The following is a 14,192-nucleotide window of genomic DNA, read 5'->3' on the forward strand; positions in this document are numbered from 1 at the left end:
AATAGCTGTAAGTAGGTCTCAACTTTCCTCCAAGTCCTCTTTCTTATTCTATGTAATAGGCTCACTTCTTCCCTTTGAAGTTAATTGAAGGGAACAAGGATCTGAGCCTTTAGAATCTCAAAAGACATGAGAATGAAGCTTTCCTGGAGATAATAATATACATGGTAGTAGCATACACATTGTGGGGCAAGATGATACTTTTTCCTGTTAAAGAGAAAATAAGTTCCCCCTAAACTGTGGGAATTAAATCATAGATATTAGTTTCTTTTTGTGGTAAATATGCGGGCCTTTTAAAGGCTATATATAAGTGTGCTTCAAATATTGCCTAGTTGAAGAACATTTATAAGTCGCTATGCATGTATAAAACCAAGAGGCTTCAGAGATGGATAAACAGTTCTTACCCTAATGTTGCCTATAATCCAGTAATAGTAATGGTAATAATTACTAACATCTAGTAAGACCAGGATTTGCTCGCTAGGCTATGAGCAGCTGGTGTGTGGTGAGGGGGCTTGGAGCTCCCTGAATAGCTTAAGCCACCAAGGACTGTGTTTTACTGATACTTCACAGACTCTGCCTGTTGGCTGAGATAAGCAACAATATAACAACCTGCACAATACGCTTAACTGGTTTTTTGCAATGACTGTATAAAAAACAGACATTCATCTTTAGACAGAGCCACCATAAACTGCAATGATTCACCAAGATGAAAATAGCACGTGGCCAGTGCCTAAGGCCTTCAGCCGTGTGTCCAAGTCAATGATTACAAAACAACTACACAATTTGTAAAAAAAAAAAAGTAAAAATAAAATGTTTTAATACTGACCCACACATTAAAGTTCCTCCTCATGAACCACACTCCCCAGTTATACTCTGTTTCTGTTTTTCATCAATCCAGCCCTGTCTGTCAAATTCAGCCACTCTCCTGAATTGAAATTCTCTACCCAAACTGCAGGGTACTTCCACATGGGCAGACTTTTTCACCAAATACCCGAAAGCAGAGCCTCTCTGGAGGTAGCCCAGCTCCTAAATGTAAGGAATGAGAGTTGGCTGGGATGGACAACACACATACTCTTCCAAATTCGCCTTCCAAACTCTTGGGCCAAAAAATTAGGCATGTTACAGTAAAGGGGTTTCTACCACATAATGGCAAATTAGGGATGAGTAAGTAGTCCCTTTGTCCCATAATTATTAAGTACCAGGAAAAAAACTATTTTGAATACATTCCTTAATCTGGCTGAAAAACATCTAACTTGTGAAATAATTTAAGAGAAAATATTGCTACTTTTAAGCACATTAAGACTGAAACTATGATTTGATAGATTAGAGGATTCCTTTAATAGGTAGAGCAGGCTACCAATTACGCAGACAAGTTGGTGTTTATTGAAAATTTTTTTCCATTCAAAATATTCTTCATGGACAAATAATTAATGACTTACAAAGCATATGCTTTATTATTTTCAAAAGTAAAATTCACAAAGTATTTAAATTGATAACTTTTCACCATCTACTTAAAAACACACACAGAGCTACCAATTCTCCAGGGTTGTCCTGAGGGGCTCCCACAGCTCTCCTTGTGGAGACCCTCTTCTCATTCAGTTCCCTTGCCTCTGTAATCCCTCCTCAACATACGTTTATTGAGAACCCAGGATGAGTTGGACACGTTGTCCCCTCCATTGCCCAGGTCCTCAATGTGGCACTGCCGGGTGCTGTTCTTTAGACCACTTTCCCATTCTTTCTCTCAACTAACTGCTGAGAAGGATCTTATCAAGTAATTCTTGATGCGGTACTCATTGTTTTGAGTAGCTTAGTGTCTTGGTAACAGAGCCGCACACCTCATAGGTAAATATGCCTTAATCCAAAAGAATGAATTTATACCTGCATCCAATAAGAGAGGATTTTTCTTAAGATACCTTTCTGGTTCTCTTCATACCTGAAAGTCACCTTCAAATGAACGTAGCCACCTACTCTCTCTTGAAATAGAATGTTGCTTGCTGTCTTGGACTGTGCTTCTCAAGATACTAGAAATACAGGTTCATCTGGTAATAAATACATTCCCTATTACATTTATATTGAGCTGGTACATTTGATATTATCTCTGTCTGTCTTATAGAGTTGCACTGTAGAAGTTGGAAACTCATAAATTTGTGTGATTTTCAAATTGCCTTAAAATTACTCCAAAATAGTCCCGATTTCATTCATTATGCACAAGTCTGTGATTACTGTTTTATATTTAAAATGCATCTGAATCATTGACAGTTTATCCTGAGATGTTTAAAATAAATATATTTGTCTTTCTTTGAACTAGGAGCTGATGCTAATTTTATGCTGAAAGTTCATCCTCTGAAGAAATATCCTGTGGATCTTTATTATCTGGTCGATGTCTCAGCATCAATGCACAATAATATTGAAAAATTAAATTCTGTTGGGAATGATTTATCTAAAAAAATGGCATTTTTCTCCCGTGACTTCCGTCTTGGATTTGGCTCATACGTTGATAAAACAGTTTCACCATACATTAGCATCCACCCAGAAAGGATTCATAATCAATGCAGGTATCTAGTGTTTGAGGAGGATTTCATAGTGCTAAATGAAATTTTCTTATTATTAAATCTCACTTTGTTTTTAAAGGAATTGCTAAGTTTTATATTTTTGTTTTATTATATGTGAAGTAAAAATATTTGAGGGGAAGTATGTTCCTATCTGAAAACTTCTGAGATTACCTGTTGCTTGGGCTTTTTTATATATTTTTCAAATATCATTCACTTACTTTTTTTCATCAAAAAACCCACAAATAATATGAACAATTTTGAGCAAATCTTCAATAATCAGGCTTCCACGTATATAAATACCTCCTCAAAAATTCTGTTATTTCTCTGTTTTGATTGCTTCAAATGTGTTGAATTAAGCTTTGTCGAATTCATAGCACTTATGTTGCCAGTATCTACCTTCCTATTACTGTATTGTGACTGCTGATGATTTTATTACTTATGATGTGACTTCAAAGAAAACTCAGCTAGCACATGGAGGGTAGGGCAAAAGATGAGAATTTGCCTTCTAGAATGAGCCCTTTTTCTTATCATTATGGAAGTCCAATTCTAAACAGCATATGCCCCACTCTAAAACAAAAACTGACCTTAAAAATACAAGTTTCTCACACAATAGTCTAATTCGCCTGTTGAATTTTCAGAGAGAAATATAAATGTTTAGTTCTTCATTAACAAAACTTTTCATTTCAACATCTTTCCTACTTCTGTAAATTGCCCAGATCACTTTACAGTACACACTGTAATTCACCAAAACAGCTCTGATGTAGTAGAGCAGGACTGAAACATCTCCCTGGGGAGTTTCATGAGCCTTCTCCCTGTGTGGATGCACCTGAGGAAAGTCTTACTTTTTGGAAATCATGGAATTCTCAAAACTATTTTAATGAACTTTGAATGCTCAGCAATAATTGCACACCAAGATCACTTTAAAAATAGCACAATATTTTAAAATAATCTAATAGTATAATATTTTACTAAATTCCTAAAAAAAATTTCCCAAAAAGTGTTTTTCAGTTGCTCCACGGTCAAATGTGATAAGAAATCACTACAAATTCTTTTCTCCTCTTAAAAATTAACACTACATGCTAGGATAATAAAATCCCTTAGGTGTCCTATATTATATAAGAAACATTAATCTTCTTTAGTTTTGAACACCAAACTGTTATAGTCCTATTTCCTACTTGCAAAGAAATATTCACCAATATTGAACTTTCCTCTGACTTTATAAAAGTACAGGTTTTCTTTGATAAAATTTCCTTGGCAAAACAAAACAAAACACTGTATTACCTTCTCACATCAATCACACAATTTTACTGTGAGTAGTATTTTGGATCTTTGAAGGAAGCAGAGCAAAATAGAAACTGCATTTCTTGTTAACCCACACAGTGACTACAATTTAGACTGTATGCCGCCTCATGGGTACATCCACGTGCTGTCTTTGACAGAGAACATCACTGAGTTTGAAAAGGCGGTTCATAGACAGAAGATCTCTGGAAATATCGATACACCTGAAGGAGGTTTTGATGCTATGCTTCAGGCAGCTGTCTGTGAGGTAAGACATCTCACACCATTGAGTGTTTGTGCAAATGTGGAAGTCCCCAAGAATTTAGGATAGGATTTTCACTTTCTTTTTTATTTGTAGAGTGAAAACAAAGCATAGATGAATACCTCTATCTCTTATTCGTCACCAGTGTTACTCATTTTGGCATGTGTTCAGGACAGAGAGGCTAAATTTGGAGTGGGTTATAAATAGGAAAAGATAAAAGGGAAAGAATAACTTATGCACTTGGAAAATCCTTTCCAAAAGGGCTGCTCTTTCCTCTCACCACCATCCAAAGAAGAGCCAGGAGGAGCCTCTGCCCTGCTCACACCACACTGGGTGCTCTGCGCTTCTTATACTTCCCTCATTCTCCACTGCGGGAGCACGAGAGATCTCTAGCCATGAGCTACTGTGCTCAGATGGCTGTGGGAAAATAGAGAATACACAAATAAAAGTTAATTCTATTTAAGAAACGGCATTGTTTATTACACACATCCTTCTAGCCTGGCTTGATGTTTGTGCACTTGAACTTAACGTTCACTTAAGATGAAGACCACACTACAGATCTATGTTATTGTACAAGGTCTAATTACATGTTTATTTTAAGAGTCATATTGGATGGCGAAAGGAAGCTAAAAGATTGCTGCTGGTGATGACAGACCAGACATCTCATCTTGCTCTTGATAGCAAATTGGCAGGCATAGTGGTGCCAAACGATGGAAACTGCCATCTGAAAAACAACATCTACGTCAGATCAACAAGCATGGTAATGTAGCTGTAGCCTTTTAGTAGTTATGACTTGGTTGAAGCATAAGTTTAAATGGGCAATTCAGATATTCTTGTACCAAGAAATTACCACAACGGGCATCACACATAGGGTAAGCCATGAGAGAGAAGTTCTGGAACAATGTAATCTATAAATGCTGATCAATGAAATATAAAGCTAAAATACTGTGACAACATCTAGCAGCTGACTTTCTGATGTGCTGCAAAGGACTATATAATTTATGAAAACAAAAATGATAGAAGAGTTTTTATGCAACTGAAGGACCTATATACACACACACACACATATACATATATATATATATATATATATATATATACACCTTTGCTTTATATAAATTAACTAGTTCTGCAGAGTTGGTATCTAAAAACATATTAAGGATTGGTAAGAAAAGTCTATTTGACCTGAGGAAGCCTCACAATATAACAGGTAGAATCTAAGTAGAGACAAAGGGGGGAAAGGGTAAAATAAAGCCAACTTTCAATATTCTGTAGCTCACTCCTTCCCTGTGAAGCTTATCTATGTTTAGGGACTCTTTTTTTTAATCAGCGAATATCTGGATTGCTTCCTGAGGGTGTTTCAACTCTGAATCACATATTTACATATACTCTCCTAGTGTCATATCTTTCCCGGCATTATTTATTTTACATGTGGAAAATCAAATGCACAAAGCATCGTTTATGTCTGACATTGACACATATTTATACATTCATGCAAATGTTAGAACAGAAACTTCCAAACTTTCTCAGATCTTCCCACTCTAGTGTCAGTAATTTTTTTCCCTGGCGCCCCAGGCCAAAACAAAAACAAAACAAAACAAAAACCTGACAATTCTGCTTTTTAAGTAGTGAAATAACTTAACTATTTATGTCCTAAAAACTTAACAGCCCATTAAAAAATAATATACATCTTGAAACACATAACCATATATTTGTGTCATTCTTAGTGAATCAGTTACTGATGGGAATTTCCAAGCCTTGGAATCAGATTGGACATCACCACCCTTATTTCCTGCTTCACACTGATTTTAATTCTGCACAGCTTTATAAAGACATGATGTCCTCTAAAGGAACAGAGCCAAATGTAATCTTAAAACTGTGGACTACCGCCCAGCTAGTGTGGCTCAGCGATTGAGCACTGACCTATGATCCAGGTGATCAAGGTTCGATTCCCAGTCAGGGCACACGCCCAGGTTGCGGGCTGGATCCCCAGTGCAGGGCGTGCAGGAGGCAGCCCATCAATGACTCCCTCATCACTGATGTTTCTCTCTCTCCTTCTCCCTTCCTCTCTCTGAAAAAAAAAAAACCAACAAAAACTGTGAACTACCTCCAGGTACCTGAGAGATGCAAAGTATCACTGTGCTTCCCTTGAAAATTTAACACATTTCAAGGTGACCTAGTGAGTGTACTGCAGTGCTCCAAGGCACTTCATGCCTAATTTGGGAACTGAAATATTAAAAACATATAAATTATGCTGAAATGTGGGTGGTTCCCATGAGTAAAATTTAAGTTGTTTAAATTTAGTTAATGTGGAACATGCTACCAGATTTATTGAAGCAATTGTAATACCACATAAAACAAGTTTAACCTTTGGTTTGGTTTAGTCTCTTGAAGGCAGCCTCACATTTTAAAGATTTTAAAAGTTAACTAGAGTTTGAATTTTTCATTTTAGGATTTGGAGTTAGTCCAGCTGTCTTTCCCTTTGTTATTTCTCTTCTACTCAGCCACATTTCATTTTGATAAACCCATCTACTCCAATTTAGTCATTTCTTATCTTTCTTTCCTACCAGAGCCTTTTTTAATCTGAGATGGAGTTTAAATTTATTTACTTGGGAGTGGAGGAGGAGACAAGGAGAAGCTTTTTTAAAAAGAAAAAACAATAATCGAATTATTTTCAAATTGCAATGCATTATTCTTTTGAAGTTTTGCCAAGTCACTGAAGTCATCTCTCCGTAATTGTATTTTAGAGGGTGTTGTTGCTCATCTAGAAAGGATTCTTTAAGGCAAAGAAATGCTCTCATAATTTTAGACATATGTCATGCCATATAACCTTATGGAAATAAATTCTAATTCTGGTGGAATTTTACAAAGTATTTTGTTTTTATGACATCAGGAATTAGTATAATCTATCATGAACTTCACTTGCTTTCTTCCACATCATTCCACTTACTTAAAAGAATGAACATTCCACATGTCACTGATGTGTACTGAGTAAACCAAGGAGGAGTGTCTTTGTTAATACCTTAGAAAAATACTTTTCTCTCATTCCATGTCTGAGTTTTAAGGAATCCTCTTCCTAAAAATTCTCATTCCCTTCATTTCTAGGGACATTCCCTAAAATAAAAGTTGAAGCATTTTGATTGACCCCTTGACTATGCATTTATATATACAAGATGTGTTATTGCTCTGAAACCTATATCCACACCTACCCTGAACCTGACTCTAAGCATATTTACCTGCACATTTTAAAATGACCTCCATCCCCTCCTATTTGGCCATTATAGAGAATTTTTAAAAGGTATGTTGGACAAGCCATCAAACACTTTGCTTCCTGGCTTTATCTCCAGAAGCCAATGTTGAATGCTATCTGAACTTCTTGGTCCAAGACTATGGTTCTTTTATTTGCAAAGGAAACAACTTTAAGGATAAAACACCTTTTATATGTTCAGATTACCTGGGCCAGAGTTCTGCTACTTGAATCCATAGCCAGTTCAATGTGAACTCCAGAATAATAACAACTATCTTGTTTTGAGTATTTACTAACCAAAACCACGATAGCAAACACTGCACACAGAATCAAGTTTACCTTACAAAAACACTTTACAGCAGTCATAATTATCCTTTTCTTATAAACACAAAAATTAAGGGTAGAAGAATTAAGTTGACCAAGAACAGACAGCTCAAAAATTAGTAAGTAACAAAGTTGGGGCTCAGTCCAGTTCAATCTTTATTAAAATCTGTATTCTTAACAACTTTGCCACAGTGTGTCAAGGGAAAAGTAGAAGAAATAGAGCAATGAAATTCTTGTTGTAATTTTTGCTCTGACTTCTGGTTGCAGTCTTACTTACGGAAGAAATAAAGTAGATAATTTGGCTTACATAAATTACAAAAAATATAATTTAAAATAGCTTATATTTACACATTATTGCAATATTGTATATGGCAAATGATGTTATACATTTTCCATGGCTTTTTCTCTACGTGCTGGAATGAAAATCTTCAGTAGTAATATCATTTTATAATTTATCCAGTAATAACGGCAGTTTAAAATATGGTATTCTTTCAAAAATGGTAGGTGTTAATATAAAAATTGTTCATGGTATAGAAGATAGGTTATTAATACTGAGAGTCTGGAATTTCACCCTCTCTGTGCACCCACGTCTTCCAGAGTAGTTCCCAACCTCACTCAGCCCTCACAATCATTCACCCCACCCTTGGCAGAGGCCAAGCATAATACCAAGGTCTCCAGTAACAATAAAAGAGGCCAAGGAATAAGTATTTGGAAGAGGCACACAGGTCATGCAATGAACCCTTTTTTATGGGATTTTTTTAAAATGTTTCTATGAGCCTCAGTCCTGGATGGAGGGATGCAAATAGGTGAGATCTCACCCTACTTTTCTCATTGTATTTAGTCATTTAGATTTGGTGTTTCTTTCTGTACTGGGCCTTCTTTTTTTTTTTCTGTGCCTCATCATATTATGGTCAGTGATCCTTCATCCCCCCTATCATATACCTCCTCAGAATTTCCTTTCTGCTGGCTTCAGAGTTCATTCCCTCTCCTGTAGCCTCATTTGGATAGAATAGCTTCTGAGTTGATCACCATATTAGAGGAGTAAAGCTGAACTGCAGAAGGCATATTTGGCATTACTCAAGAGTTTTGCTTCCTTATGGGTAAAAATTGTTAATATTCTGCCTCTAACTTCTCATGCAAGTTTGTTTAACATGTTCTTGACTTATAGTAAACCATTGTGGAAGCTGTCTTTTTACCATGTATCTCAACTACTTGGAATTATATTCAACTCTTCCAGGACTGCAGATGAGAAATGGAGCTTGAGAAGATACTTTACTAATTAATTTAATCCATAACTTTGCTACCTGAGTTAACAGACTTTCATAAAGTTATTATAACCATCTATGTTTTATTTTTTTCCTGATTGGGCTATTTCTGACATTTTGCTCTATATTCTAATATCAAACAGCACTCCATGTAAAGATACAAGCTTAATCTTTTAGTAAAGAGACAACTACTTTTTCTGCGCCTAAGAAATCACCTCTTCACCTTCAGAAAGTGTTAAATATCTCTCTGCTTCTAAGCTTCTTTGTTCTAGACACATTTTTATTTTACTCATAGACATATTAATTCACTGAGCACTTATTTTGTGCTGGGCACCATGCTGATGCTATTGCTTACATTATCTCATCCAGACTTCACCACAACCCATTATAGTTAAGGAAACTGAAATTTAGAGATATCAGGTTAATTTATGCAAGGTCACACAGCTACTACAAATATCAGAGTCAAGATCCGCACCCAAGTTATGTACCAGCAGAATCCACTGATGTGCTTCAACCTGATGCTGTGCTGGCTGCCTCCATTTATTACCATTGACTTTGAGCTGGGACATCTGCCAGACCCTTCACATACCTTAGCTCATTAAATCTCCAAGGCAGCTTCACATGTTAGGCATCATCACACCCATACACAATGAATAAAGTGGAGAGGGAGAATAAAGATCTTGCCCAAGGTACCTGATTCTCAGGTCTCTAGCTTGCCCCATATGCCTCAATCTTCATACTAACTCAGTACTGGCTGCCCTTCAGAAAACCAGTAAATGCAAGTGATTCTGACGACACTGAAAGAAGCTACTTTAGAAGTCATTTTTAAAAATATTTTAAGCATATTCAACTCTGAATATTCTCCCTGGATATTTTAAAAACCTGAAAAAGATGTACTTCTTCAGCCCAAATCTATACAGTATTCCTAATTTTGCATAATACCAAATCCTATAGCTAATGAGAAAACAAAGATCTAGAATGACCCCAAATCTGCTACCTGCTGTCACAAACTGAGGTTTAACAGCACAATAGTTATTTAAAGTCAAGTGGAGAAGCCATCTAAACTAAAACAATAATTTTAAGGGAAAAAGACATTAATATTTATTTAGTCTCAGGATAATAACTATTTCTAATATGGCCAAACTAAAGTATATAATAAAATTTTTCACCTTATTTCATGATTCTTACTATATTTGACTCAGCTTAACATTATATAAAAATATAACTTTGTTAATTAATTGAAGAGATGATGTCAGTTTATAGTGTTAGCATTTTTGGGCCTTATAAACATGCATAATCAGGAAAGTAAAAGAAATGTCACCCAGGCAGAATGTGCCTGAAGAGTTTTAAGTCCACGTGCAGTTGTTTTTTTAAAATATTGTTTACAACTTTTAAAACTAACAAAATGCCTGATATCAGCTTACTGCTCTCTGAACTATCTGCTCTAAATTATAAATGTTGTGAGAACAATAATGACTTCAGTAACTTCAGAATATACCTAATTTTGAATGCTTCTCATGCTAGCAGTAAAATAGCCAGGAAATGACCTCTACAAACAATATTCAGTTTATTTCTTTCTTTTAAATCGAAAGCAAAAGTTGCACACAGAGTCACCGGGGCCAGGCTTAGACTTCACTGCTTTTATAATGGCTTTGATAATGAGAAAAAATAATGGTTTGCCAAAGTGACACAATGAAAACAAAATTTGATGCAAATATTCATGAAGTGAAATGTTTCAATTAAATTATATGTTTAAATTATATGTTTCAGTTCACATCTAAGCACAACACTTTTTATTACCACTCTCATTGATGGAAAAGCTTACAAAAAGTCCATGCCCCTCACTTCAGTAACTAGGATATCATGATGACAACTGATACTGGGCTGGGGAGGAGCCACAAACTCAAAGCACTTCAGGGGCCTTGTACGAAGGGTACATAAACCAGACAAGTGAAACAAAGCAATACCCAAGAGCCCAACATCTAGCCTTTAGTAATGGCCTCCAAATGTGTTTTATTAAGTCTTTCATTGAAAGCTGTCTTTTACTGGGTGGTTGTGTGGTGTTTGTCCTTTACATTTACATAACACCACCCAAAACCCAGGGAGGTATAGATATTGTTATTACCTCCATTTTATGAATGAGAAAACAGAAGCACTGAGAGAGTCAAGAACTTGTGTGTGGTCACACAGCCCTAAGTAGTGGTGCCTATGACACATGCCAAGCATTGTGACATCGGACATGAGCTTCTACTCATTGCTAATCTAAGATTAATAATTACAGAATGGTAAGTCAAAGCCTTTACACAGGTTAACCCGTTTAATCCCCTTCATAACTCTGAGAGGTAGATACTAGTATTTATACCTATTTTATACATATAGGAACTGGATCACAGAGAGGTTAAGACAGCTGGCCAGTGTTACATAGCTAGTAATTGCAAAGCCAGGAGCTGAGGTCCCAAATTGTCTGTTTCTAGAGACCCTACTCTTGGTATGGTTCTCAACTGGAGTGATTTTGCCCCCCAGAAGAAATTTCAATGTCCAGAGACATTTTGCTTATTACAACTGGGAGAGGTGGGAGCAACTGGCATCTGGTAAATAGAAGCCAGAGATGTTGCTAAATATCTTCCACTACACATGACAGTCCCCTACCCACAACACAGAATACCTGGTTTCCAAGTCTCAATAGTGTCACTGGTAAGAAACCCTGGTCTATGCAATTTTATTGTGTAGACATGTACATAGAAAATAGTCTGAAGACACACAAAATCATCATCTCTAAATAAGTCTGTTATAAGATTGCTTTCATGTTATTTGTCTCTTTCCTCTAAAAAGTGAACTGTAAAAAAATAGTCCAGATAATTGAGTACTTTAATGAAGACACTGGGTTTTTTCTGCATATCATGATATCCAATACTACAAATTCTATATTAGTTTACAAAATTTTGTTGTAAATCTTACTCTCATGAAGAGCATCTTAAAATCTTAAACACTTCTTTCCTTGCCACTACATATGCACATTAAAATTCTTCCGCACATCTCTATACAGCTGTCTCTTTAACCAAATCGCTTTCAGTGAATCTTCCTTACCTACTCCTCCCTTCTGACATTTTTAAGTTATTTCCCACAAGTCACAGTGAAGGTGATGGTAAAAATGTGAAAGGAATCCTTTTGTCCGTAATTACATAGCAGCTGTCTTGGCACATTACTTTCCTTTCTTCCTGGAATGCCTGTTATCTCTATTAATTATTTTCAGAGTTTAGAGAAACAATGTGTTGGGTTAGACAAAGGGGGAGTTAGGGATGAGGAACAGTGACGTCACTACAACAGCTGGCTGAGAGGGAGTGTTCCTGCTAGTGAAATACAAGACAGAAAAGATAAAATACCTAAAAGATAATGTTCTTCATGGAGGAAAGGGGAAGGGGTTCCGACAATGGCCATTAATCCACAGCTCTCCTGTCAACAGTGGTTTATTTAAACATCTGTTAAACATTTGTAATTTTAACAAATCTGCATCAAGGTACTTGGAATTTTCTTTTAAAAAACAGATTTCTTTCTGCATTCAAAAAAAAAAGTGTTCTTTTAAGATAAAAAATCCAACTCACCCTTTTAAAAATGAGCTTCTGACCAAACTAGAACTTTCTAGATTTAATTTTGTGTATTTTTGATCAATGTGACTTCCTGTTTTTGAAAGGGGAAAGAGATTAAGAAGGCTCCAAAAGTTGCTTACATCTTGAACTGTTCTTTAAATATTGATTTTATGTGAGTTAAGTATAAGCTGTTTAAAAGCATATGGATTAAATTTTCTGTAAAATATGAATGGTTTTAAAAATTAAGAAGGGGGAATGCTTGGCAAATTGTGATTTTTTTTTTTTTTTTGTCAAAGCAAAAATATTTGAAAAGTAGTTGTTGCCATTAAAAAACACTCCCAGTACAGCTAGATTTACCCTTCCTTTACTCGTTCTCTTTAATTTACTAGCATTATGCAAACTGTCATAAATCTATTTTAAGAGTATACATATTATTAGGAACAAGGAATAAGAATTTATCTGGTAGAATTTATATTTGGGGGATTATTTTTCTATTATTTTAAAATTATTTTAAGAATTGCTCTGGGCAAAATTTTTCTTATGGAAATCCATGTGGTCATACTTTTTTAACTTATTCATAAATTGGTTTCATATCACATTTAAATGCAATTCATGAACATTTGATTTGCTTCTACCACATCAACTATGGATTATATAAAAATAAAGGCATATTTGTTATGGTTATTATCTTAATCCATTTGGGCTGCTATAACAAAGAACTGTAAGCTGGGTGGCTTATGAACAACAGAAATGTATTCCTTACAGTTCTGGAGGGTGGGCAGTCCAGGAACAAGGCACTGGCAGATTCAGGGTCTGGTGAGAGCCTACTTTCTGTTTCATAGATGACACCTTCTACCTGTAACCTCACATGGTAGAAGGGGCAAGGGAGCTTTTTCCATTGGCCCTCTTTTATGAGGGAACTAATCCATTCATGAGGGCTCCACCTTCATGACCTAATCATCTCCCAAAGGCCCGCCTCCTAACATCATCACCTTGGGGGTTAGGATTTCAACACATGAATTTGGGGAGGGGAACACAAATATTCAGATCATAGAAGTTGCTCATGTTAGTGATAGTATTATTAAGCACAAGGTTATTTCCTATGTATGTGTATATAAATTTAATATGTGGGTCACAGGACTTAGGCTATAAGCAAAACTAATACTTTTAGCTCTTTTACTAAGTTCATATATTTGCCAAAATACAGAAATGTTAACCAAGATGGTTTAGCAAAAGTTTCCCCTTAAGAAAACACAATTAACTTGGGAGGATAGAAGGGGAAGTAAAAACTACATAGTAATTTGAACTTGAATCACATGCTCCTTGATTAGGCTCAGTCACATGATCCTTGGCTAATGTAACTAGGCGCCAATGGAGAGTTGAAAACCACTGCAGGTAAAGTTTGACACCTGTCTTTGAGAGGTGTCTAGTATGAAGTTGTTATTTGAGATTATTAATTTAATTTCTAGAAGAGTATTTATAGAAAGAAAAAATTTCAAGTATCTAACTATGTAACTTCAGGTATAGCAATTTCTAAGTTGTCAGATTTCCCATATTTACTAAATTAAATTTTATTCCCCTTCCACTAATCCCAAACTTTCTCACTACCACAAAGAATGTCACAGTTGGCTCTATTTATCAAAGTAAAACAGATTTATAATATATACATATAGGATAAAA

At 35.7% G+C, this 14,192-nt stretch overlaps 1 protein-coding gene across 1 annotated transcript in view; it reads left to right on the plus strand.

Moving 5' to 3' along the window:
• Window positions 1-14,192, plus strand: part of ITGB8 (integrin subunit beta 8) — a 75,253-nt gene that overhangs the window by 35,907 nt on the left and 25,154 nt on the right. Inside the window, exons 4-6 of the mRNA XM_016217026.2 lie at window positions 2,306-2,552; window positions 3,930-4,095; window positions 4,691-4,849. Coding sequence (XP_016072512.2) covers window positions 2,306-2,552; window positions 3,930-4,095; window positions 4,691-4,849 — 572 coding nt within the window. The remainder of the gene's footprint in view (window positions 1-2,305; window positions 2,553-3,929; window positions 4,096-4,690; window positions 4,850-14,192) is intronic.

The sequence above is a fragment of the Miniopterus natalensis genome, chromosome 10 (assembly GCF_054644295.1).
Source record: "Miniopterus natalensis isolate mMinNat1 chromosome 10, mMinNat1.hap1, whole genome shotgun sequence".
NCBI lineage: Eukaryota > Metazoa > Chordata > Mammalia > Chiroptera > Miniopteridae > Miniopterus > Miniopterus natalensis.